Source organism: Haliotis asinina, chromosome 3, assembly GCF_037392515.1.
Source record: "Haliotis asinina isolate JCU_RB_2024 chromosome 3, JCU_Hal_asi_v2, whole genome shotgun sequence".
NCBI lineage: Eukaryota > Metazoa > Mollusca > Gastropoda > Lepetellida > Haliotidae > Haliotis > Haliotis asinina.
In genome coordinates this window covers 56,407,173-56,433,939 of record NC_090282.1, presented here as the reverse complement: position 1 = coordinate 56,433,939, position 26,767 = coordinate 56,407,173, and the positions used below count along the sequence as shown (strand labels likewise).

Sequence of the window (26,767 nt, the reverse complement as noted above, 5' to 3'; positions counted from 1 at the left end):
GACTGAAACAAATGGCTTGCTACGTGCCTGTAGACATCATATTTTCACATAACATGTTTAAATATTGAGGTTTAAAACACAGAAATAGGATCAAATTGGATCAGTCACTATACCATCCAAGCATCCGAAAAAAATACACTGCTGGGATATTTTGTTATGACAAGGAATACCATGGATATTTTTAAGTAATGGCATATGATGGGCATCCGGCCTCCTGACTGTGTCCATCACGGTCGAGGGAGCGGGCGCTGACCAATTTGCAGTTTGGTTGCGTAATTAGACCTTTTGCGAGAAACATTATTCACTCTGCATCAGTGCCCCTTTAAGGCTTGAATCATCTGATCAACTGCAACATCTATATAATGTGCCACAAGGCATTAGTAAGGTGAAGGGTGAAGGCTAACAACATGTGACAGCTTCTCTCATCATGTTCATTCTACTGACATTTGTTCCTGTTTGTGAATTCCACAATTTCTGATCATCTGGGTTGATGCCTTGTTTGTTGATTTTCCTAGATACCCTAGATTTGACAAAGCGAACACAAAAAATTAATGTCCACAAGTCCCCCAATAATTAATTTCCATCTTCCATGAGATCTCACATGAGATTTCTGCAATGATTCCAGACATTATGAGCTTACTGAGTGCACATTTCTGTGTCAATAATACCCTGATACTGTTTTGATCCACTGTCTTTACCTAATATGTGAGCTGCCATATAGCTGGAATATTGCTGAGTGCGATGTAACTCTAAACTTACTCACTAAACTCGCCCAAATATGTGATAAAACTGTGTGCAAGGTCAGGGAAACAGTTGAAGAAAGACACAGGTGATCCAGCAGTTCAATGTAGAACAATTTGCTTGGCACGATTTGCTATGTATATAAAACCAGAAATCCTGCTGGGAAGCCAGTAAAAACCATTTATAAAACTCATTTCTGGCTTTCCCAGTGAAAAGTTGCACATTGTGGTGTTAATAAGACAATTCTGTTAACATAGTTAAGTAGGCTACTTCTGACTGCTTTATGTGTTGGGTATTGACCCGACACTGATTGACAGAATATGCCATACATCACTTATCTCCCCCACCCCAAGCCCCCTCCCCCTATGACTGGGCCATGTGGACATACATACATCAGCTAATCAATACCAGCTGGTCTGGGTCCCAGTAACACAGAGGTGGTGTATATTTCAGGTTTACAGCATGATGGCAGACAAGTGATGTTTACCTTATCATAGGAAACATCATCAAGTACATGTCTCAGCTATTATCTACTTTAAATAGGCTGTCATTAATTAATTCAATTAATTTGGAAAAAGGGAAAAAAAAACATCCTGAAAACATTTCACATATGCAAGACTGGCAATACTGAGTGATAAGGGTGTTACACTGCAATATTCCATCAATATCCCATGGAGAGGGACACCAGAAATGAGCTTCACACATTGTACCCATGAGGAGATTTGAACCTGTGCAAGCACTTAAACCACTGTGCTAGGCAACTGTCCAACTGATAATAATGACTGCCACATATTGGAATAATTTTTGTTTTATTTCATAGGTATTGTGTGATTTCAAACACCTTTATTTGTGTATACACTCAAACTCAATTGTTCTATCCCAGCCCGTCCGGAAGTTTACTTTCTGCAAATAGCATAAGTTTGATGCGATGTCATATATTTTTAGGGCATTTAACATTTAAAAAAAGAATATGCAATGGGGAAATACTTGTCATCAATTTACATTTTTCATCTAACTTACCATCTGAAGCTTCACACGCTACATGATTACATCCGAGACAACCTGACAAATGGTAACCTGCGTACTGCCTTCCATGTATTATCGGTACACTTTTATGTTGGTGATTCACTGTTATTACTATTGACTGTTGATTTATTAATATACGTACATGAACATTTTTTGCTTTCACTAAATTTTCACATTTTGCTTGTTTGATCCAGTTAACTGGACGTCTCACTATCCCGATGATTTTCGAGTGAAACAAAATGTCTGGATAAATGGGGTTCGACTGTATTATATTATATTTTATTACCAACTAACCATTTAGAGAGTACATATAGTTCATTCTGTTCATGTCACTTCAGACTACCTTGATGTCCTTTTGAACATCTAAAATAATGAAAACTGGATGGTTGTCTCCAATAGCTGCACACTAACAAAACTGATTATGTGTGTGTTATCAATATCATTCACATGAAACAGCCTGGCACAGATATGATCTGTCCTGCTGATTGGTGACACACTATGGTATGGATCCTTTGTTAAGGTAGCATACATGTCATCATCCCACTGATTCAGGATTCTACAGTTGATAGCTTGCTTGTGGAACATCTGCGTCAATGGATCTTTAATCTTTGTTGTTAGGAATGCATAATGGATGAGAATGTCTTATCCTATCTGTTATGGGAAGTCGACACATTGTAATTGTTGAGACCTTCATTGTGACTATGCATTACATTCATTATTATTTGTTCTCTCCTAATTTTTGTCCCCGAGTATATAATACCTGGGATATGTAATTTTCAGACTGTCTGTCCATCCATAGTGATATTTTCACCTGATCACACCTCTTAAATGAATTGATATTGTTTTTGCACATGTTTTTTACTTGTCGGCTGTGGCTATTTGAAAAGAATTATGTTCCTCAAATTTTCATGGTATGCATGGTTGCGCCCTGCATGAGAAATTTACGTCTGGTGAATATATTCCCGATGTGTGTTTCTTAAAAATGTTATACATGGTGGACATCTTCCAGTTATGTACCTGAGAGTGATATCCATAGTGGACATGTTCCAGGTGTGTAGTGCCGGAGAGTGATAGCCATGGTGGACATGTTCCAGGTGTGTGGTGCCTGAGAGTGATAGCCATGGTGGACATGTTCCAAGTGTGGTGCCTGAGAGTGATAGCCATGGTGGACATGTTCGAGGTGTGTGGTGCCTGAGAGTGATAGCCATGGTGGGTATGTTCGAGGTGTGTGGTGCCTGAAAGTGATAGCCATGGTGGACATGTTCGAGGTGTGTGGTGCCTTAGAGTGATAGCCATGGTGGCTATGTTCCAAGTGTTGTGCCGGAGAGTGATAGCCACATGTTCAAGGTGTGTGGTGCCTGAGAGTGATAGCCATGGTGGAGATGTTCCATGTGTGGTGCCTTAGAGTGATAGCCATGGTGGAGATGTTCCATGTGTGGTGCCTGAGAGTGATATCCACATGTTCAAGGTGTGTGATGCCTGAGAGTGATAGCCATGGTGGACATGTTCCCAGTGTGTAGTGCCTGAGACATGGAGAGTGATAGCCATGGTGGACTTGTTCCAAGTGTGTGGTGCGTGAGTGTGATATCCATGCTGGACTTGCTCCATGTGTGTGGTGCCTGAGACAGAGAGAGTGATATCCATGCTGGACTTGTTCCATGTGTGTGATGCGTGAGTGTGATATCCGTGCTGGACTTGTTCCAGGTGTGTGGTACCTGAGAGTGATATCCATGCTGGACTTGTTCCAGGTGTGTGCAGCAGCAACAGCAGCAGCAGCAGAAGCTACTCAAGCATCCTGACCGAGTGGCTGCCACAGCGGCACTCACCCCCAGCCAACCTCAACATCCTGCACTCTACGCATGATAGCTCACTACCCTGTAGTGTTACAGACACTCTGACGATATACACAGAGGCCACACAGCAGTAAGTATTGGGATTCATTTCAACATCTCTTTACCACTGTCATGGCATGGTTGTAGTATGTGATGGTGATGGTACCTGTAGTAATATTGGTCATTTCAATGTGTTAACAAATTGCACATATTGAAAAAACCTCCTAAATGCAACTATAAACAGTGGCTGTTGACAAGTTTTCAGGGTATGAAAAAATATGTGTTTATTTTTTGACAATTACTTGTATGTGCTTTTTGAGTTGACACAATGAGTGACACAATGAGTGATTCTTGATGAATCAGAGGGTGGTAGGGTAACCTAGTGGTTAAAGTGTTCACTCGTCGCACAGAAGACCAGAGGTCGATTCACCACATGTGCAATGTGTGAAGCCCATTAATTACATTTTCTGGTGTCCCTGCTGTGAAATTGCTGAAATATTTTACTAAAAGTGGGGTAAAACTAAACTCATTGAACCTGCTATTTACTGTATTATTTGACAAAAGTCAAAAGCATAGCTTGGCCAATATGTTGATGAGTATGAGGCTATTAATAACTTCAAATACCTGTAACACTGAAATGTTTTGATGTCCAATTACAAATTCAAACTGATATTATAGTGACATGTGACAGTTTGAAAAAGAAAATTGTATTTTTCCATATTTATCTACAATTACCATTGGCAAACAGCAAAATGTAACAACATCAGGAAACTCCAAGGGACATACATCTTGTTAAATATGAACATGTTTCAAATACTGCTTTGGATCAAGGTATCTGACCAGCTATCAGCAACACTCACTATGTGATAGTTAGTACCAGCCCTTATCTTTAGCAAAACAACTATTTTCAAAGAACAGTAGCCCGCAGATCAATGGCTGATCATGTGTGAAGTTCACATCTGTAGAAGTCAAGTGTGCACGCAGTGTGATGTAAGAGAAGCTGGAAGAGTCGACTGTAGATAGTGTGAGTGGTGCCAGAAGGTACCTAGTGGCTGAACCAGTGTGTGCCCTTTTCACTTTGGGCATGATTCATAAGGATAATTTGTGGAAGAATTCTCCAAATATGTTCAGTCATGCTCATTGTGGTCCCATGATGTCCCATGATATGGTAAAGAACCAAACCCACTTAAGTATATATGTTAGTTGGCTTTGAACCTTTGAAGATCTGGGCAGAGATTTTTGAAGCTCTCTTAGCGCTAAGTCAATGTTAATGAATGGCACTAAGCGCTAAGCGCTAAGAGAGCTTCGAAAATCTAGGCACTGGGTGAGAATTGACCTTCAGTATCTCCAGCTTGTCATAAGAGATGACTAACGGGATGACAGCAGAAAAGGGCTTCACTTCTTGCACCCATGTGAGGAATCAACAAACAGGTCTTCCGCAGGACAGACAAACTCTTTTACCATTAGCTTACCCCACAACCCCCTTGACAGTTTCATTTGGTGGACTTCAAAGGTGTCAAGACACATGATTATTTGGGTGAAAACACTGTTGATAACATAGTTTCATGACTCAGTCTTCCTTTAGAAGTTACATGCATTCTTGCCCAAGCTACCTCAAAGCAGCAGCTTCTAAGTTAAGTACAACTGTTTGAAAGATAGACTTGTTAGGTGTTAATTCATGTTGAAAGCTATTTATCATTCTATGTATGTGCTCATTGTGATGTGCTCTGATGTTTCAGTGGCAGAGCCAGGGGCAGGGTTTGACTCCCGTGGAATGGGACTACGGGTACAGAAAAATCTCCTCGGGAAAATGTCTAGCAAGTCCATCGCCAAGGTCTTCATTGATGAAACAACGGGACGAGTGCTGGACAACACACATAGAATCATCAAAGATTATGCCAGCACGAAGAAAGAAGCAGAAAAAATAATGAAATACATTATCAAAACAGTTGTCAAAGTTGGGATTTTGTTTCGTAATGATCAGTTCAACGCAGAGGACCTGAAGGTTGTTGAAAGCTTCAAGACCAAGTTTCATTCATTGGCCATGACAGTTATCAGTTTCCATGAAGTGGATTTCACGTTTGATGTGAGTTATCTGTGCAAGACGTTGGAGGAGTGTAAGGCCTTGCTCCAAAAGCTCATAGCTCGGCATCTTACTGACAAGTCCAAGACTAGGGTGGACATTGTGTTTAACTTCTTTGCTCAGCCTGACCTACTGAATGCTGTTTTCCAGTCAGACAGTAAATACACAGAAACCTTTGATGCTATAGTTAAAGACATGCACAAGATGATGGATGATGGCAACCTATAGTCTTACACAGGCTGAATTTAATAGTAGTGAGGAGGCAAGGATACCACTCTGTGGACAGCTTTCTTTCAGGGATAGGTCACATAGAATAGTGGGCAGGGAGTCTCTTTCAATTTACTGAAAGATTAACCCTCAATTTATACTGTTCTTTTGGGTCACACTTCTCAACAATATTAAATTTTAAATTAGTAATTTTCCATCAGAATGGGGTAATTGTTTTCACACCCTTGACCTTCCCATGAGTTGTAAACCAAGTAGATGTTGTCATGTATCAGCTTAGTGTTATCCTTTAGTTGACTGGACATTCTCCTATTGTTCTACCCACAGTTTGGCAGTATCCTTGCTTTCCTTGGCAAAGCAAGTTATTTTTTATTTGGTGTCTTGATGTACTGTACAAAATTCATGTGTACAGTTGATATGCTCCTTTCTTGTTTTGGATTGTGTCAAACCATGGAAAGACATATGACAAATAAGACATATTTTACCAGTGTGTTCAACAGTGACTTATCAAAACAATTGGTGCCTTACACTGGAAGAAATAAGTAATTACTAGAACCCCTACAAGAATCTTGGAACAACTGATAGGTCATTGTGGTGTCTAGTGCTTTGTAAGGCTTAAACACCTGTAACTGGTTGTATATTGGTGTCCTGTAAACTGAGTTAATGCCTGTCACAGTTAATCAGGTTATTTCATCAAGAGATTGGGACCATATATATTTTTAGATGGTATTTTTCTATTAAATGGATATCAGATTCATGCAACTAAGATTTCACTAAATTTATTTCCATTTTTCATTAAGAATCCAACTATGTAACTAATTCTTCGTTGTGCTGGGAGGGACATGCAAGTTGAATTATTAATGTTGGTGCTCCAAACACATTACCAGGCACATTGATAACTGAAATATATCACATTATTGGACTAATTTTTTTTGACATGTGTGACTGCCAGTAGAACTGTCTGTCATCTATTGGACTATACCCTGTCTTCCCTAGTCAAGCCAAAGGTTGCTGTGATGCAAAACGTAGCAGGTACAATAGCAGCCAATTTGGACATTTGTTATGGACAGGCAGCCTATTTATGTAGTGAGGCCATGAGAGTATGCTGTCAGGTCTTTTCTGCTATGCGTTTATTCTGTGTGAGAGCTTGGAATGGTATTTCTACAGCAGTTTAAAGGGCATCAGTTGGAGGATGGGGTTTGTCCCGGGCCTGTCAGTCACGCACGTCTCATTTCCAGACTTGAGAGGAGGGTGTCATTGCTTGGCATATTCCACAAATGTACCCTGGTCAAATTGTTCTTATAGAACTTTGAAAGTCTAGGCCCTGGAGTCACTTGCATTGTCCAGTCATCAGTATATGGTACTGGTTCCTTTGTGAACATCATCCACTAAGACTGTACAGTTGGAAGAATCATGTTATATTGAAACTATGTATCAAAACCACTGTCATCACATTAACAATAATGTATTTCACAAGTGAAATCAGTTTAAAAATTTTGAACAATTTCACCCATCCACATTAGCGCTCATCCACTCATTTCTGTGTAGTGTAAAGCTACAGGTTGTATCTGTCATACTCAGTGCAGGTATGATGCCACACAGTTAAGCTGACTTGAAGAGCATATACAGATTTATAGCTATGCAACACATATCATTCATTTTCTTCATAAGTGTATGGGGCAGCATTGAATTTCTGGTACAGTAGTTCAGAATATATGCCATTCAGTGTAAGCTAGAGAGCACCTGTAACAAACAAAGCGGGTATGTAAATTCATGCTTTGACATCAAAATGCTGATGCCTCAAAACTGTCATTATCATTTGTACATTTCCAGTTAGTGATATACACTTCTAACTGTCCAGCACAAAGGGAGCTTGCCATGTTGTTCCCTGGCGTCAGTGATGAAGCAACTGTGCCCTACGGCACAATGTGATTCTGTAAGTGTTCATTGATTTGGCAGTAAGATCATTTGAAGGAAGCAGGTCCCAAGATTATTTAAGGCTTGTTAACTGTGATTTTATATGAAGTACTCAATACAACTTTTGTAGAATACTCACCAGAGCTCTCATGTTTTCTAAGAGTTGTTAGAATTGTAGACAATGTGAGTAGAGGTCTGAAGGCATCACAAGATGAAAAGGGACCTGCACTCACTTGCACACAGCAGTCTTAGTGAAACAATGATTGTAACTCCCACTCTCCAACATAGGTTTAAGATATTCGTAGTGCGAGTGGGCCCAGCTGGTGATAACACTTGAGGTTACTTGAAATGTACAAGCAATGTTCTAGCAAAATGATATGCTGGTGACATATTTCTTAATGAGATGAAACCAGATCAAAATAGCAATGTTGGAAATGATTAAATATTAGTGCCGCATATTGAAAATATTGTGAGAACCGGAGGACACTCATCATATTTTGTATGCAAGATTTTTATGGTAACGTGAATTCTATGTCTTTAAAAATTAGTCATAATGTAATCCACTTCTATAACATTTTGATTTCATAATATTAACACAATCCTTATGTTGACAAGTGTATTTGCACATTGGTTTTGCAAATGTTAGAATTCAGTGTATGGTGTTATACCTGTATATGCAGGGTTTGTGGAAGCGATATGGAAATGTTTGTTGATTGAGATTGTGTGAGTGAGGACCAAGTGCTCACAGAAAGTTTATCTGATTTGTCACATGCGCTTACTTTAAGACAGTTCTGGTACAGGCTTAGGATACTAAAACATTTTCAATTCTGCATATTTTTTTTTTCTTTTGTGAGTTTCTTTATTATCAGCAATATGTTTAGGTAACTAGTGCTGGATGAAGTGACAGATTTTGGAGTACAGATACTTCTGGTTTTGCTTGTGGAAAAGTGGAGAAATTTCATATACATGTATTGAACCCTGTTGTTCTGAGACACATGCCTATTTGTTATGTTGTTTAATGTACATGTGTAATTCTATATGGGTGTCCTTTCTCATGTTTGTAAATATATTCTGCTCTCCGTTTGCCTGAAGTGCTCCCAGTCAGTGTCTGTTACACTTTCACTGTAGTCAGCCTACTTTCAAAGTGTACAACTAAACTCACTTCCTCCAGATCATGACCAGATATTACACAAGTTTTCTTGTGCAACATGTGAAACTGATATGTGGAATGGCATCTTTCTTGGACAGTGTGTACCACCTCTTAGCTACGGTTATTCCAGCAAGGGATTGGGTTGTTGATGTTATACATTCATATTGTTTTGTCAAGAGTGAGAGTGATACTTCAGGATTTGACTGCTTTCTGTACTGCCAACGTTTTGTTCCTTTTTGCAGTAGATATAGCTTGAATGCTTGAATTAAGCACCTTGATCTCTGCATCAACCAATTACAATGTTCATCTCTTTACTGATGTTTCCACATTGCTAATTAGAATATACTTTCGAACAAGTCTTACATGTTTATTGCATCAAAGTCTGAACATGGAGTTTTGTGATGAACATGGCAGTGAAATCCAGGGTAATAACTTATGTTATTTCAAAATTGTAATTATCAGTGGAACAAACAGTAACCAGCCTGCTTGCGTGAAATCATGACTGCATGTTGCTTCCTGCTTGTCAGAACATCCTGTTTTTGTACATAACCCCAGCATCCAGAATATGTTGTGCTGAAGATCAAACTGTGCTCATGAATCTGAAAACCCCAAGGTGGATATTTCCAAGTGCTCATGACTGATTGTGTTACTTACGTATGTAGCTAGTTACATCAGCTGTAGATACAGATCCCCAAGGACTGACCTCTGTGGTGGTCTTGTGCTTCCTTAGATCTGCTCTGGGCCAACTGTATATACAATTGTACATAATAAAGCTTTTGAAATATTCTCAATCTTTTTTCTTGTTTACTATTTCAACTTTAGATTTTTGTTTTTGAAAGATTGTTCACAGATTCTATGTTTCTAAGGAAACATCAACCATCTGTACAGACAGCCTTGTGATGTTCTTCAGCCCAAAACTTAAGATTTGGTGATGACATTGCGCACTTGTTGCAGATACATGTGACAGGTCGTGTATAGTGTTATTGTCATGGTAGAAAAAGTTGGCTCCATATTTTACACTGCTAACATACTCCTCAAATTATGGATGTAGCATACTTGTCTGCTATTGTGACTTCAGTTCAAGGAATCATTTCAAGCTAGTCATGTAGAGTTACAGCTCACCTGAAAGAAGTGATCCTCTAGTCATGGCCTGTTTGTCTGCTGTCTGGCTTAAAGTGTTTTACTGAAGCTGAAACATCACTTGCTGTTCCCACAAATGTATCCACCTGAATTTGATCAAAATATTTTTCTTTCACACAATATAGAGACCACACTCTCCTTACATGTTTATCGTGTTCCGGGGACTTCTCTCAAAATGCTTGTCAAGGTTATAAATGCACTTTTAATTCATAGCCAGGTTAGCTCTGTGCTGTTGCACTGTTAAAGGGATGGACTTTGTGTTTTGACAGCGTGATGGAAGTTTATGGTTTCCATCTAAAATGTAGGAAGGCTCAAAGAGTTCATACTTATTTATGTGACACCTAGGGAGATTTTCAGAATAGATTCCCGGTAGTCAGACCAAAGTGGATCAGTTGGTCAGACTCACTGGCTTGGCTGGTGGTCTGTTATGCTACAGTGTGGGGCATTCACATTGCCCACGACTGCTCAAGACTTTCGTTGGCAAGCATTGGTGTGGACGAATATGTACAAATTATATACCATCTTGTCCTTCATTTCTTGCTTTTAAGTGGAATGACAAAACAACAGTGATGTCCATAGTAGCGAACAGTCTTGCACTTTCCGGGAATCAAATACCATTTGATCATGTGTTTCAACCAATTAGATTACAGAACACACAGAGTGACTTTTGGTTTATAATTACCATTAATGACCCTTGCAGATAATTTAGGCACACCGTAAATAATCATTTTGACACAGCATATTTACTTTCTGAGGCTTACTATAGCTCACACTGTTGTAAATAGAAAATTTATCTGAAATTGTAGTTACACGCTATGCTATGACCAAATCAAAATCAAGTACAAAGATTGAGAGAGATATTCTCACCCGTATATCTGTCATTTAGAGGTACCAAGATGTGTTTATAATAGACATAAAAATATCCCAGGTTTTGCGAGGAAGATATCATTACATTTATCACCCAAGATTGATGTATTTTAGCCTGAAGACAGAAGACGAGCCCTCAGAAGTGTTTTCTAACCTTCTCAACCGTTAAAAGTAATATCCACAGTCATGAGTGTTAACGGTCGATATACAGGTGTAATTTGAAATGAGATCAGCGCTGACATGTGAATGGTGTCATTGTGACATTGGTCATCACAATGGTTTTCAATGCAAAGGTGTGTGCAATTATATAGTAGCGATATGTTTTAATTTAACCCAAGCGGTGTCGGGGCGAAAGACAGTTTCGGATGATGTACGAAGTACGTTTCCTGAATCAAGGATCTTCCTCTAAACATCCCGTAACCTCCCTCCGTCAGTGAACACGCCATTTTGTAAAGGGAAGTCACCGGTGGTGATGTCAAACGCTTACCGAAATCATTTGACATTTTTTGACAGGAGACGGTAAAATGACTTAACACAATTAGATACAATCATTCCTGCCTGCTAATTACAATTGTGTTGATGGCGTATCTGCTGATAACTTGCATATACATTTTTACGGATCATATTGGGATCAATGGCCACTGCTGTTCGTATCCCAGATGCGTCGGTTAATACGTACTCTATATACTCAAGTCAGTAACCAGATTCGCAGGAACACGTCGGCCATTTGCAGGCTGCATTCGTGTTGCGGCAACACTGCTGAGCACTGCGGAAACAAGTAAACAAATGACATGTAATTCAATGTTATCACAGTCAATAAATCACATCACATTTAAGGATACATATCAATGTCCAATACGATATCAAAGACCATAAAAGTGTAAGTATGATAATCAGCTGCCAATGTTTGAACGTTGTTTACATACCAAATCGACAACGTAATTGTGTCATATCAGTTTGCAGAAGACATTGACGCACGTCGTGTCATATGGTGTCCTGTCGAAAGGATTTTCAGAAACGCAAAGTTGTTAGGCCTTCATGCCAGAACACTCATCTTTTGTTTATTCTTAAGCCTGTTTATATGAAACAGTCATCTAACTAACATGTTTAAATATAATTTTGTAAATAATTATACATACACATTATTAGAAGGAGCTAATGTTATAAACCTATACCTCATTGATACACGTCACTTACGGCAAGTCCGTTTTTCATGTTCAACAAATAAACGTAAGAACACGAATAAGCTCGATATAGACTTACGTTATTCATGAATGCAGGTAAAACAGCATTCTGTTCACCAATAGTGTCCGCGAGACTAATAAATTTTAAACACTCGTAGCACAGGAATATCTGTTTGCCATAAAAATTGTCGAAAATGTAACGTACAGAACATGTATACATGTGTGTAGTAGTTATGGGAGAACACGCCGTTCACACTATCAACCGCAGAATAGATCCTGCAACCTCACTCACCCATCCTCGGACTACTATGTTCAAATTCACTGCTGACATTTTAAAGCAACTTGGGTTTCTTGAGGAATTTTGCCCAGTTTCGAGGAGTTGGGTTTCTGGAGTAATAGTCAGTTTCGTAGAACAGTGTGTGTACGGTATTGTTACATAATCTCATTGTTACGACGTCCCTAACGGTGGTTGCATGGTTGATATCACCCCTCAAGCGCATTCCATCATAACCACAGCTTTGATCAGCATATACAAGATGTGCAGCTGTTCCAGACCGTTATCTCGGAGCAGCTAATATCCTGGTTCTTTGTAACTGGATAAATATCCAAGCTAAGTACATAATGAACAATTGAACAGTCAATACACACACTGCTATATCCCGGTGAAGTGCTGCAGGTCAAAGATCAGCACAGAGGGGCAGCACTTCCTGCTTCCCGTTGTAAACCGGAAGCTGACCTCACTGGAATGTTCTATCAGTCTGCAACAAGTATACTTACTTACTTCACCAACGGGATCCACCACCCAGAGACGCTATTGTCTGCATGTCAGAGAACAATGAGTCAGTATGGGTGTCCTTACACATTTATAAGTCTGCTGAAGATCGAGACGGGTCATTTGTCTCACAGTCCTTGAACAACATTATTGTCTTATTGCCTAACCCTTCCTGCAATGATGCTAAAGCGGTAAATGAAACAAGTCTAGATTTCATCAGATTCCGAATCTCTCATCCCACTGGGACACCTTTTCAATTCAAACGTTTTATTTCTTACGATCCAAATTGTACTTATTCAGACACCATTAGTGGCAGTCTAACGGGTCATGATCAACTTTTTTTCAAAATTGAATGAATCGTAAATTTTTATCAATGAGTAGCTAAAATATCTCATATTTTCGTGATTTTTCAGTGACACTGGCAACATGTTCCAGTTTCATAATGAAGTGGCCAATAAAGAAAACACACTGTGAAACGAGGTACAGAATGGTATATCTAATATTGACAATGTACTCAGAAGTACACTTCAAGACAACCCCAAATGAACGTATAACTAACACGTAGCCACAAATCTCTGAATACAGCTGAAGTCTCTCTTACCTGTAAAATAAGAATCATAATACAATATGTTGTTCAACACTATACACTCAACCCCGTGCAAGCTACTAGTATATCATGGCAGCTTCCAGTACAACTCACACAAGCAAAAATAAACAAAAGAAAAATTGAATAAATGGAATCATCCTGCAAAGTTTTAGCTTCATTGGGTTTAATGGGGGATGTGGAATATGGAAAGCTTAGAGTCGTGTGAATTGGGTAGTGTCAAAGTTTTCATGCATGGTTAGCTGAAACACGATAACCAGGAACACACAAAATATGTGTCAGAGTGCAAGCTTAAAGAAAAGGAATTCTTTATCATATCCAGTTCCACCTGCACTGTCCGTGAGATTTCGGCTTGGTTTCGTTATTCATGAGATCATGTGTGCATTTTGGAATTTGACAACCTAGAATAAATAGAGAATACTAAACTATAATATGCCCCGTGTAATACCATATTTATAAAACGAGTGAATGGTTTGGTATCTAATGAGCGAAGGCGTATTAGATACCGATACCACTCAAGAGATTCATAAATATGGTGTTACGCGGGACATAGTTTAGTATTTTATTTATTACTCACCCAACATTAGCAAAGCACTTCTTTCCCAAGAATTCAACGAGTGTGGTGACACTCCACTTTCTGCGAGTCAAGCAAGGTCTAATACTATTGTGACAGAGGCATTGTTACGTCACAAATGTAAAACATTTTACGCCATACGTACGGCATCACGGGATGCTACTACACAATATGTAATAACCTTTTGAAATTACAAACATTGATATTTTCAACGGGTGAGTAATCAACACTGATGTATATCTCTAGAAAATCAGTACGCATTTACATGAACGATCTCAGAGAACATGTTCAAGAAACAACCAAAATATTTGTGTAGTCGTTTCAAAGTGAAGGATATAGACACTGTGTAAACTAAAATGTGTGAATGAGGTCCCATTTCACACTTTTGAAAAGGAAACACCCGATGTTCTTGAAGAGAACGGTCCGCCTTTACTATATGTTAGCATGGTGTATTGAGCTCAGTTCAAATAGAAGGATAAACAAGGACAAGTACCATCAGCTCATAGTTGTACCATCCCTGCGTCTTTTTTCCGCTGAGCCCAGACAAACAAAATATACTGGACAAAAGTAGTTAGGAATGTATGTGAATTTTGAAATTCTGAATAATGGTCTATTTGTTCACTGACACACTGATGGAATGTCAATTCTAAAAATACCAATATCCCCAGGTTTTTTTTGTCCAGTATACTTAAGTGTTGGGTTGACTTTGGCATAACACTGGGAGAATCAGAAAATGAGTTTTCATAGTGATGGCCTTTTACAATAACGATGACATTGGTAGTGATTTAGCTAGGTATTTTTCAGTCTTGATGTTGCAACACTATCGGAATGGGTGTCATATTTACACGCACCCATACGCTGCGCGGATCAGTTGTTTATTTCCTCACACTTACTTACGAAATGCCCACATTAAGGTATGGCCAGACTTGTATCTTAATAACAGCAGTTAAACCCCTAAACGTCCTCATTGTTTTCGGCAAAAACGAAGTTTCTCGTTAGATCTTCAAAATGAAATCAGAATCCGAAATCCCTTAGAAACATATTGGCTGCGGATCGCGCGCGCGAAATGAACTGTGCACTCTCTCCCTCCCCCTGTCTCAAGAGTGTGAAACCCAAAAGGACGATGACAGTTAATCAGAATGGCAACTGAGACTTGGATAAGCAAGTGACGTCACATCAAACATAATGGGATGTATACGTGACCGATCGGCCATTTCCATGAGTTACACAAGACAGTGGCCAGACGGATTCTTTAATGAGTAATGACAGAACCTTTTCAGTTACAAGAGCAATCTTTCTCATTACCAAGGAATGTCTTCACTACTAGGATCCTCAATGCATTTTATGACGTTATCACACCAGCGAACGGTGTCGGTGACCGCCTTGACGTATTTACTGCTTTTACTTGTTTGCGATGTCTCATCAAATATATATTTTAATATTTTAGCTGTATGAGTGACTGTCTGCAAACCAGTTTATTTCAAGTTTAAACTAATCTAAGATGTTACCATAGCCTTTACAAATGTATATTCTTTACCTATACACGACATGACACGGAAACTTAAATATAACATTGGACTTAAACCAATTAAAGGTGCGATCACCATTAAAGGTAGTATAAAATTATGAATATATGAAGGTTTATGACTATGTTATCACTAGGTCTATAATTCAAAATTTCAGATATACCTCAGTTTCACAATACGTGGAATGACTTTAACGCCATCATGTACTGGAATGCTGCAGTGGTGTGTTCTAGGTGTACGATCACCGTGAAACAGATATGTAACCTATTGAGTTTGGATCAACACACATTTGGAAGTGATGAAACATGAAATCCTGCTCTGCATCCTATCACTTGTCCCACCAGGTATTAATCTGTTGAATTTAGAAACAGTGTGCAAGTCCATCAGCATGGGTAACAGGAAAGCAAATATGGCTTAAAGAGTTATTTCCCTTGTTAATAACCGATCTTAACCCATTGCAACATCATCCTCACTCTTCCTGGATTTCACTAAGTCCGACATAGTTGTCAGTCAATTTACACTATACCCGAGGACTTATGTTGACAAATCCAACAGTGATGTGGTTACACCACCTCGAGTTGCGATGTTTGTGTAAGTAGATCCAACCAGTTGGCTTGTGTTGTGTAAGATGGGAGTCATGAAGACAATTCCTCTTCAGTGAAACAAACACAAAGGTGTCTGTGTCAAGTGAGTTTTACACCGCCTCAAGCAATGTTGCAGCAATATCATTTTATGACGTTATCACACCAGCGAACGGTGTCGGTGACCGCCTTGACGTATTTACTGCTTTTACTTGTTTGCGATGTCTCATCAAATATATATTTTAATATTTTAGCTGTATGAGTGACTGTCTGCAAACCAGTTTATTTCAAGTTTAAACTAATCTAAGATGTTACCATAGCCTTTACAAATGTATATTCTTTACCTATACACGACATGACACGGAAACTTAAATATAACATTGGACTTAAACCAATTAAAGGTGCGATCACCATTAAAGGTAGTATAAAATTATGAATATATGAAGGTTTATGACTATGTTATCACTAGGTCTATAATTCAAAATTTCAGATATACCTCAGTTTCACAATACGTGGAATGACTTTAACGCCATCATGTACTGGAATGCTGCAGTGGTGTGTTCTAGGTGTACGATCACCGTGAAACAGATATGTAACCTATTGAGTTTGGATCAACACACATTTGGAAGTGATGAAACATGAAATCCTGCTCTGCATCCTATCACTTGTCCCACCAGGTATTAATCTGTTGAATTTAGAAACAGTGTGCAAGTCCATCAGCATGGGTAACAGGAAAGCAAATATGGCTTAAAGAGTTATTTCCCTTGTTAATAACCGATCTTAACCCATTGCAACATCATCCTCACTCTTCCTGGATTTCACTAAGTCCGACATAGTTGTCAGTCAATTTACACTATACCCGAGGACTTATGTTGACAAATCCAACAGTGATGTGGTTACACCACCTCGAGTTGCGATGTTTGTGTAAGTAGATCCAACCAGTTGGCTTGTGTTGTGTAAGATGGGAGTCATGAAGACAATTCCTCTTCAGTGAAACAAACACAAAGGTGTCTGTGTCAAGTGAGTTTTACACCGCCTCAAGCAATGTTGCAGCAATATCATTTTATGACGTTATCACACCAGCGAACGGTGTCGGTGACCGCCTTGACGTATTTACTGCATTTACTTGTTTGCGATGTCTCATCAAATATATATTTTAATATTTTAGCTGTATGAGTGACTGTCTGCAAACCAGTTTATTTCAAGTTTAAACTAATCTAAGATGTTACCATAGCCTTTACAAATGTATATTCTTTACCTATACACGACATGACACGGAAACTTAAATATAACATTGGACTTAAACCAATTAAAGGTGCGATCACCATTAAAGGTAGTATAAAATTATGAATATATGAAGGTTTATGACTATGTTATCACTAGGTCTATAATTCAAAATTTCAGATATACCTCAGTTTCACAATACGTGGAATGGCTTTAACGCCATCATGTACTGGAATGCTGCAGTGGTGTGTTCTAGGTGTACGATCACCGTGAAACAGATATGTAACCTATTGAGTTTGGATCAACACACATTTGGAAGTGATGAAACATGAAATCCTGCTCTGCATCCTATCACTTGTCCCACCAGGTATTAATCTGTTGAATTTAGAAACAGTGTGCAAGTCCATCAGCATGGGTAACAGGAAAGCAAATATGGCTTAAAGAGTTATTTCCCTTGTTAATAACCGATCTTAACCCATTGCAACATCATCCTCACTCTTCCTGGATTTCACTAAGTCCGACATAGTTGTCAGTCAATTTACACTATACCCGAGGACTTATGTTGACAAATCCAACAGTGATGTGGTTACACCACCTCGAGTTGCGGTGTTTGTGTAAGTAGATCCAACCAGTTGGCTTGTGTTGTGTAAGATGGGAGTCATGAAGACAATTCCTCTTCAGTGAAACAAACACAAAGGTGTCAGTGTCAAGCGAGTTTTACACCGCCTCAAGCAATGTTACAGCAATATCACGGTGGTGGACACCAGAAATGGGCTTCACACACTGTACCCATGTGGGAAATCGAACCCGTGTCTTCGGTGTGATGAGTGAATGCCTTAACCACTAGAATACCCAACAGCCTTTTGGGGCCAGTTGACTCACCATGCTCATTACCTTTCAACTTCTGCTCCAAACACCAATGTCAGGGTGTACATACCATTATGCACATACTACAGTGTAATGAAATAACTAAGAAGTGTGACATTACTGATATTGTGTTACTTTCAGAAATATTTAAGCAAATAGTTGCATTTTCTGCAAACCTACCCCTACATCTATGAAATATGTACGCAGTGGACATCCTTGACTTGACGAGTAGAAAATTCTTCTCTCCTTCTTGGTCTTCCACTTAGAAACAGCCTTCTCCAAGTCAAATTTGTCAAATGTGGGCCCCTCTAGTTTTATCAACACGAGTCTGTTTAATGAGTGCTTGTTTTGATACTATGTATTAGTTTATTCAGTTTAATTATTCATTTCCTCGAACATCATTACTTAGTGCTTTAACTATTTTACTGTGCAGCTGCTGTCGAAGCATGATAGTGTTTTCAATAACACTGAGGAAAATAGTTTATCATAGCTTGCTGATAATATGTGATGAATTGCAATTTAATGTTTCCAGACTCATAGTCAGGTAGGTTCCTAAAATCAATCTCATCCTGACTGCTGCCTGTCAGCATCCAGTGTCGGAGACTTGCGATGTGGCCGATGTCACCCTGTGGTGGTGAATGGGTTAACATGTATAGGTGGGTATATAGGTAATTGTGTAATTTTTTAGTCTGTGTATACTCAGCAAATTAATTAGTACCCTTGCATATGAAAATAAAAACGTGCCAGATACACAAATAGATGCTTCTAGGTGCAACATTGCAACAGGCTCCCACGAAGGTACCAATATGACAAATGAGAACAAGGTCCCACAAAGCACAAACTCCCATGCCATACAAAATTTCCTTATGACTATGCTTAGTGTACCAGGGTCCATGATCAGAACTCATCTCAGCTTCTAAACACATCATGATGGTCCAAATCACAGCAAACACAAACCCTGTACAAATGAACTTGAATATGTGATCCCCTAAAAGTGAACTTGAGTAAGTGATACTTTGCGAGTGAACTTGAGGAAGTGGATCAGTAAACAGACAATCGTTTTTTCATATTTTTTTTTATTTCCCCTTCATATCTTACAGGTCATTTACTTCTTGGCCTTAGCATCTTTGCTGGTAGATTCGCTTTTGCTTTCACTCCTGCTCTTTGAGTTTGAGGATCTCCTCCTCTTGCGCTCCTTGGCCTCCTTCATTCTCTGAGCCAAAAGTTTAGCATACTCTGCGGCATCCTCGCGTTTCTTGGCATTCCTCCTCTTCTTGAGTGCCATGCGATGTCTCTTGTGCTGCAGCACCAAGGGGGTGACCAAACGCTGGATCTTAGGAGCTTTTGTCTTGGCCTTCTTGCCTGGTAACAGTATTATATCAGGTAGTCAGATAAAGGTCTTTAAACACAGAAACAAAAAAATACCACTACTGATCTCTGAAAGTCTTACAGGTCACAATGAAGTAAAAAATCATACACAATGAGCACAAAACAGACTTGTATCAAGCAAGCTTAGCCCTCTGAAACTAGTAGATGCTCAGTCCAATACCTGTATCAGATGTTTAAAAGGCCTGTAGAAACAAGTAAGGAAAGTGGTTGTGCATAAGCTGTTATATGAACAAGATATGACCTACTGTAATCAAGATATTTAACCCTGTTGCACTCTACCATTAGAGATGCCAAGAAAATCTGAATACCATCAAGTCCCATAACGCAGCTATTTGTACAAGATGCTCTATTTTAACTACTTTACTATTATTGCAAGGGTAGATTGTCTTCTCAGTTGCACATCAATCACAGCACTTTCAAATGCTTTGTCTAGCAATGGCAGTTGTGACATGAATGCATTCACAAAAATGTACACGTGTATTTAAACAAGAAGAACCAACCTTCTTTCTCTGGCAGAGGTCTCCGAATGACATACTGTCTCACATCATCTTCCTTGGACAGATTGAACAGCTTCCTTATCTTGCTGGCTCTCTTGGGTCCAAGACGACGGGGGATGGTCTTGTCAGTAAGGCCAGGGATATCTTTTTCACCTTTGCACAAAAAAATTTTTGTCTTAACATAAACAATGATTACTTAATAAGTCTAAACCATCTGTCAACACTGATGGCACAGATTTCTGAAATGTTGAGTGTCCTGGCAAAGACTGAAATAGAGCTAAATGTGTATACCACTACATGGTACATATTGAAATGGCCTGGTAAATATTGACATGACACAGACAAAATGTTTCAATTTACCCTGGCCACAATACTAAAATTATGTTCTAATACTCATCACAAATAACTTCACCGTGTGACAAATCTGACCAAAATAAATTACTTCAAACATACTTTTGCATTTCATGAAACTCACAGCTTGCAAGGGACAGGGTAATTTTTAATCCCAGAGTGTGTAACTGGAATTCCTGTTTTGGATAGTAAGTGTTTTGGATGATGACAGTTTGTGGGTTAGCTTATGGGTCCATGACAAATGAAGCAAAACTATTCTTGCAGTCAATGATTGTGATCATTGACTCCAGCTCTCAATTTGCAGGTTTGCATGACATTTACTGATCATTAAAACAATAAGTTGACATGACAATTGCAGTGATGGTTTAAGTGCAATTAGATCTCAAAATTGTTTATTTTCACAAAGGCAGGCCAAAATTATCTCTCTGGTGCCAATTGGCAATCTTCAATAAAATGCATTTCTATTCCAGACTGGAGTACCTGTATTGGTCAGTGAGTGAATAAGTACTGATATTTTTTAAAAGGGTAGCTTCTAATACAACAGTGGAATTTAGTTTTTCAACCATTTCTCCTTTACACAAATACATTGCAAAGTTATTCTTACCTTTCTTGATAATGATCATGGAGAGAACAGAGAGCTGTCCATCAACGATACATCCACGGACAGATTTCCTCTTGCGCTCACCATCCCTCCTTGGCCGGAAGCAGGAATGGCCTTTGGAAAGCAGCAATCGCACACGACCATTTGTCAGGACACCCTGTTTCATGGGGAAGCCCTGCTTGTCATTGCCACCTGTGATGCGAAGAATGTATCCCTGGAACAAACGGATCAGTAAGATACTGTGTAGCTTCAGATGTCATTTAACCTGTTCCATTACTTTTGTGCAAACATACAACATGAATTTAAATTGTCTAGGAACATCAAAAATATGTTGCGTGAACACATAGAAGATTTTCAATAAAAACTGTTCTAAAGATCGACTGACCAGCATTGCTATTCTAATAAAGTGATTTCGTCACATCACTGGTTACCTTCCACTCATCACCCAGGTTTTCTGCTGACACTTCAGCTGACATACGCTTGTCATAGAAGGGCCGAAGTTTCTTTTCATCGTCAACTTCGATCAGTTTTTGACAGCCAGTGGCTGGATAAGCTATGTTCAGCTGAAAAGATGAAATGGAGGAAAGTTAGAAATGACACACAAAAATAGTTTACAAGCATTAGAAACAGTGAAGGTATAAGTTATGAACAATCAGTGTACAATGCTTTACTTGGGATTCCCCTGCTGCATACAGCCTCTCTGTGTTTCTTGAGCCTGAGACATAAACTTTGCATGTTGTAGTGTCGTGAGGATGGAATGTAACTCATTACCCTCTTATGACGACATGAAATGTGGGGACACCTGCAGTTTAAGGGTCCCTGCCTTTGGCAGGCACCCGGAAGTAGAACTGTATTCTTTAGTAACGTGCACGCGCCTTTGGCAGTAAGCGACGCGCACAGTGCGTCTTATATAAAAGAAAAGTACGTGAGAGCCGGCTGATCTCTGTTAGGAGGCATTTTACACAAATTTAGAGGTCATTTTGGCGTTTACTGGCAAAAGTTTATTCTAACACTTCGTCTGAAAGAAGAAGGTTTTAAACACAAATTTTAGTAATGCTCCAAAACATCAATCCAATCGTTAGTAATCAAAGGGAAATCCTCACAAAGTTTCTTTTACTCTGATTGGTCAAATGTGGACACACGTGTCGAATGTTCCAAATAAGGTAGTGGGCTACAAGGAATGCCACAACTTGAATGAGATGGGATATGAGCATGTGACGGTAAATCAGTAAGGAATTTGTGAATGCAGAGAATGGTGCGGGCAATAATAAAATTGAGAGTATGTGGAGAGTGTTGAAAGCGTCCCTGCCCAGGTATGGCACAGCGAAAGGATTGCATGATAGTTATTTTGTGGAGTTCATCGTGAGGTAAAAATATTGATGTTGTTCTGATGATCCTTTTGTTACATTTCTTTTGTTTATCCGCTGTGCGTTTCACCCCCCCAAAAACAGGCATACATTAAAATGATTGAAATTGAAAATAAAGAAAATGGTGTTCAGGATTTGGATGGATTTAATGCAAGCGGAGATTTGTTCTTGTAATGTAAGTGAAGCGTTTTGATATTAGAAATCAGAAAAACTTACCTCTTTTTGTTAATTAGGAATAGAAAAGAAATGATACGTAATATGTGAAGAGAATGTAGGGGGGCACCTGCCCCCCACCCCCCCATTCTGTTGAAATACAAGATTTCAAAAAAAAAAAATAATAATACATTCTGTTAGCACTGGGAAATTGTATATTGTGATCTTAAAAAATTAATAAACACTGCAATTGACAATACCATAACATAATACTGACCCTAAAATAATGTTGAGGAATGAAGGTCTTGAGTTGATTCTCGATTATAATCTAAGGGTAATTTAATAGGTCAAACAAGGTCATATAACAGCGGTAGTTAGTCACCCCCGTAAACAAAAAATCGGCGTCAGCGTTAGTGCTCGCTTCCATGTAAATATAGCTTCTGCGCGTGCCTGTGACGTACACTTCCGGGGACCCGTAAAGTGCAGTTTACACGAAATGTGCATGCTATGTGTCAAAAATACTTTATGTGGTAATTGGTAATGTCATAAATGAACCTTGGCAAACATTTCATGTATTATATTGTAATATGTACTGTGATTTTCTCTGTCAAAAGCGATTTGGCTTAATGTTCACAAATTTATTCAAAGAATCACTCTTACCAGTGAAAAAAGCGATTGCCCTTCACAAATTCATCAATCAAACTACACAAATCGACTTCTCAAAATAAAGCATCTTCAGTAGACTGCCCTTGTAAGAATTGTCTGAAAGATTAGGGTTGCCAGGCTCGCGGGCTTGGTTGACCTGCCATTGTGCCACAATTTCAAAGAATGATACTCATGCTGTTTATGACAGGATTGTCTGGTTCACACTCGATTACTTAATAACCACCACCATGTACTGATGCAGCTGGAATAATGCCAACACTGACATAAAACTCAACTCATTCATTCACTCACTTTTCCTAGTATTTTCACAAGATATATGAAACTGGTTACTATTCTCCAGTAGATGTGCCAGTGTTGTACATTTTCAAAAACTGAATGTTCAATGGGACAAATGCCAGTAGTCTTTAGCAACAATATTCATGAAACTGTTTATGCAAGTATAGTTGAAATCCCAACTAGATTATATATTTATAAACAATTAACAGAATTATGTACATAACACGAAAGAAGAGAGATTGGCGTTGCAACCCACCATAAGTTTTTTCGTATGTTTTTAAACTGAATGAAGTTCAGCAAACCATATTAAACAAGATTCAGATTGGGAAATATCAAGGAGCAACCTTAGCTTAGTCAATTTTAACTATGCTTTATGCTACCCATACTTCTGTAGTCAAATGGGTACAGTTGAAATTCACGACATACTATTTGTACAGAAATGTTGTGAAAAAAAATCTTCCACAACTTTGTGTACAGATGCCTAGAAACCCTAGCTATACTTTTTGTAGACCAGCTATATTAGAAGACCAATATTCACAAAAACTATCAAATCAACCAAATTCTGATGACTAATTACCAAGAAATAACATTAATATATTTGTGAGTGACAACATAGATCATAAAGCAAGTACCTTGAATAATTAAACATGTACAAGACTACATGCTGTTTACTGATGATGAAACTTCTGTTGTTTTTCACACCTTAAAGCCACACTTAGCATTACTCCAGTATATGAGTGTAATCAGTAAATAATCGAGTTTGGGGCAGACAATTCAGATATTGACATCAGGATGATCAATCTACACAATTGGGAGCAAGCTTGACCATCCTATCCCATTAATCGCTTCCTACAATTTGTACAAATAAATTTGTTGCTGAAAACCAATTCAATGGCAGACCTCCAGTGGTACAGGTAGCTCTGTTATTTACAAAAATGTCCCATTATCACTGTTTTGATAAACTCTGATTAAGAAATAACCAGTAATATGTCCAGTACAATCTTTATTGTGCTCTTATTAATTTGATCTTACTTTTCATGCAGCGAAATTTTAGTGATTTACTGATTTAAACTATTTTGGGAGAGAAATGCGGACAGACAGATCTGGTTTCCCAACCTAAGGAAATCATCGAAAACAGATGGGAACAAAGTGACCATTCACCTCTACCCCGAAAGCAACGTTCAACACTGCACTGATCCTGAGAATGACCATAGACTGTGCTGAGGCAGAGGATTGAGGGAACACCGTCATTCGTACCTACATGTGCAGATGCATATAAACTTAAATTACATAATACTAGGCCCTGGTACTATTCAGAGTCTCTTCTTGTAAAATATAAACTCTTGAGCATAACACAGACGGACCAACGTCGATGTAAATATGGGCCCATGCATGTGTCAGTCGAGAAGCTATGTAAAATCTACAGACATCAAGTGTATAAATCTAACAGTATTGAGCTATTTTTAATTCAGCCCCACAATATAATGCCTTGTCATTCGATTGTGCTGTTTATTTTAAACATTGTGATCTAGTGACATAGCGTTTTGTCAACGTATGTATACCTTCATCCTCAGATGTAACGACCAATCTCGATGGCCGACCGGAAAAAGAAAGTTGCACCGGAAGTATCTATATAATCTCTGCTCACGTTTTCTGTATTTTTCACAATTCTGTTTATCTTCAGTCGCTGTACGTTCCAAAACTAGGCTAAATTCAAGCAGACGGCATTGATACTTGATTCTGAAGAAACAATGGGAAACATTAGGAATGTACGGTTAAATGTGATAAAAGTATAACACTAAGCAACTTGAGATTGAGATTATTCATGATGGTGGCGGGAAGTTTGGGGAGGATTTCAGTGAGAGTGACATGTCAGCGATATGTATTTCGCAATGTGACTAATGGTCATGTCACAGCATGAAACCCGAATCAAACGTAAAAGAAAACTTTACTCAACTATTCTGTCACAATATATAGTCCAGCTATATAGATTTACTCATGAAATATCACCCGTCACTGCTTGCGTAGCCAGGAATTTTTGAGCTTGAGGCTTGACGCACGGTACAGAGCGTCCAAAAGGTAAACAATACATCAACTGCACGGTAAAAGTCAAATCTAAGTACTGTCAACACCATATGCTTGTACATTCTCATGGTTCACATCTTGCAACGACCATACCAAGGCAGTTGATCTCTGCGCCATATCACAAATGTGTGTCCCGTTAGTTTGACTTACGTAAATTCACGTGCATCAATTTGCGCACACCTATCATTTCCGGGTTTTCGCGGTCGCTACACAAAAAGTTGTGATGTCAGATTTTGTGTTTGCGAATGAGAAGTCGTCTTCATTTTTTCCCTTTGTCACGATTTCGAAATCACAAACTTGAGTTTTATTATCCAAATTTTCTAGCAAACATAATTAATTTTGATGCTTCTGCAATAATAGAAGAAACATCAAGACGATACTGAACACTGAAAAATAGTTTTCATTTATGACAGCCCCAATCTGCCTAGCGTCTGCATTGGTAAATTGTTATGCTAAAAGGTCAAGACCCCTCAAGTTGGGGTGTTATCTGAGAAAATTAATCATGGAAAAAAGCCATTTCAGAAAAAAACCCTTACAACTTTACAAGTTTTCATGAAAAGTTACTTAGTAAAAGCAGTTATAATGACTGTGTATGATCAAATCAAATAGTTTTAATTAATGAATTACGAACATATACTTGTGTCTATTCAGTAAAAGTCTCCAACGTGATGTAGAATATTATTTAAGTTTTCATTCATTATTACTGGAACCTTTACTTGTTTAAATGCAACTTTTTATGAAAATGGACAAATTCTGAACATTTCCTAGCAAAAACCTTATCAGCATTGTGAGACATGAACTTCAATATTACACCACGTATCCTAGCTCTCTATGTTAAGTATGCATTTATTCGTCATAACGAGCACTTACAATTAGCCATGTCCTAATGTATATCCCTAACACATGTATCACAACGCTGTATGCAGCTCTCTTGTAAAAGGGCCGGTGGCCTAAAATACAATAAACGATTGTCTTGTCTTGTCTTGTCACCATTATCATCTGTTGGTGTCAACTGTTTGTCCAGATTTTAACTACCATGAATATTGATGACGTGGCACAAAACTGGCCT

At 38.7% G+C, this 26,767-nt stretch overlaps 3 protein-coding genes across 5 annotated transcripts in view; 2 read left to right on the top strand and 1 right to left on the bottom strand.

Annotated features, from left to right (window-relative positions):
* Positions 1–9,760, top strand: part of LOC137278217 (tumor necrosis factor alpha-induced protein 8-like) — a 39,428-nt gene extending 29,668 nt beyond the window's left edge. For both annotated transcript variants that reach the window (XM_067810432.1, XM_067810433.1), the window contains exons 2-3: positions 3,516–3,690; positions 5,339–9,760. In XM_067810432.1, coding sequence (XP_067666533.1) covers position 3,690; positions 5,339–5,910 — 573 coding nt within the window. In that variant the 5' untranslated portion in view covers positions 3,516–3,689 and the 3' untranslated portion in view covers positions 5,911–9,760. The remainder of the gene's footprint in view (positions 1–3,515; positions 3,691–5,338) is intronic.
* A 9,647-nt stretch (positions 9,761–19,407) lies between these two features.
* LOC137278215 (small ribosomal subunit protein eS6-like) lies at positions 19,408–25,251 on the bottom strand. Its single transcript, XM_067810429.1, has 5 exons — positions 25,176–25,251; positions 21,583–21,714; positions 21,155–21,365; positions 20,203–20,352; positions 19,408–19,675 (listed from the first exon to the last, which is right to left on the bottom strand). Exons 1-5 carry the CDS (start codon positions 25,179–25,181, stop codon positions 19,419–19,421), a joined length of 756 nt encoding a protein of 251 aa, XP_067666530.1. The 5' UTR covers positions 25,182–25,251; the 3' UTR covers positions 19,408–19,418.
* A 177-nt stretch (positions 25,252–25,428) lies between these two features.
* LOC137278216 (TP53-binding protein 1-like) overlaps positions 25,429–26,767 on the top strand; it is a 41,973-nt gene continuing 40,634 nt past the window's right edge. For both annotated transcript variants that reach the window (XM_067810431.1, XM_067810430.1), the window contains exon 1: positions 25,429–25,692. The gene's annotated coding sequence lies outside the window, so the exon portion shown is untranslated. The remainder of the gene's footprint in view (positions 25,693–26,767) is intronic.

Bases quoted from the DNA above. Each gene is read 5' to 3' on its own strand.
- LOC137278215 (XM_067810429.1), bottom strand. The intron at 21,366-21,582 runs GTAACCAGTGAT...CGTTTGTTCCAG, and splicing joins ACCTGGGTGATGAGTGGAAG to GGATACATTCTTCGCATCAC. The intron at 19,676-20,202 runs GTTGGTTCTTCT...TACTGTTACCAG, and splicing joins ACCTCTGCCAGAGAAAGAAG to GCAAGAAGGCCAAGACAAAA.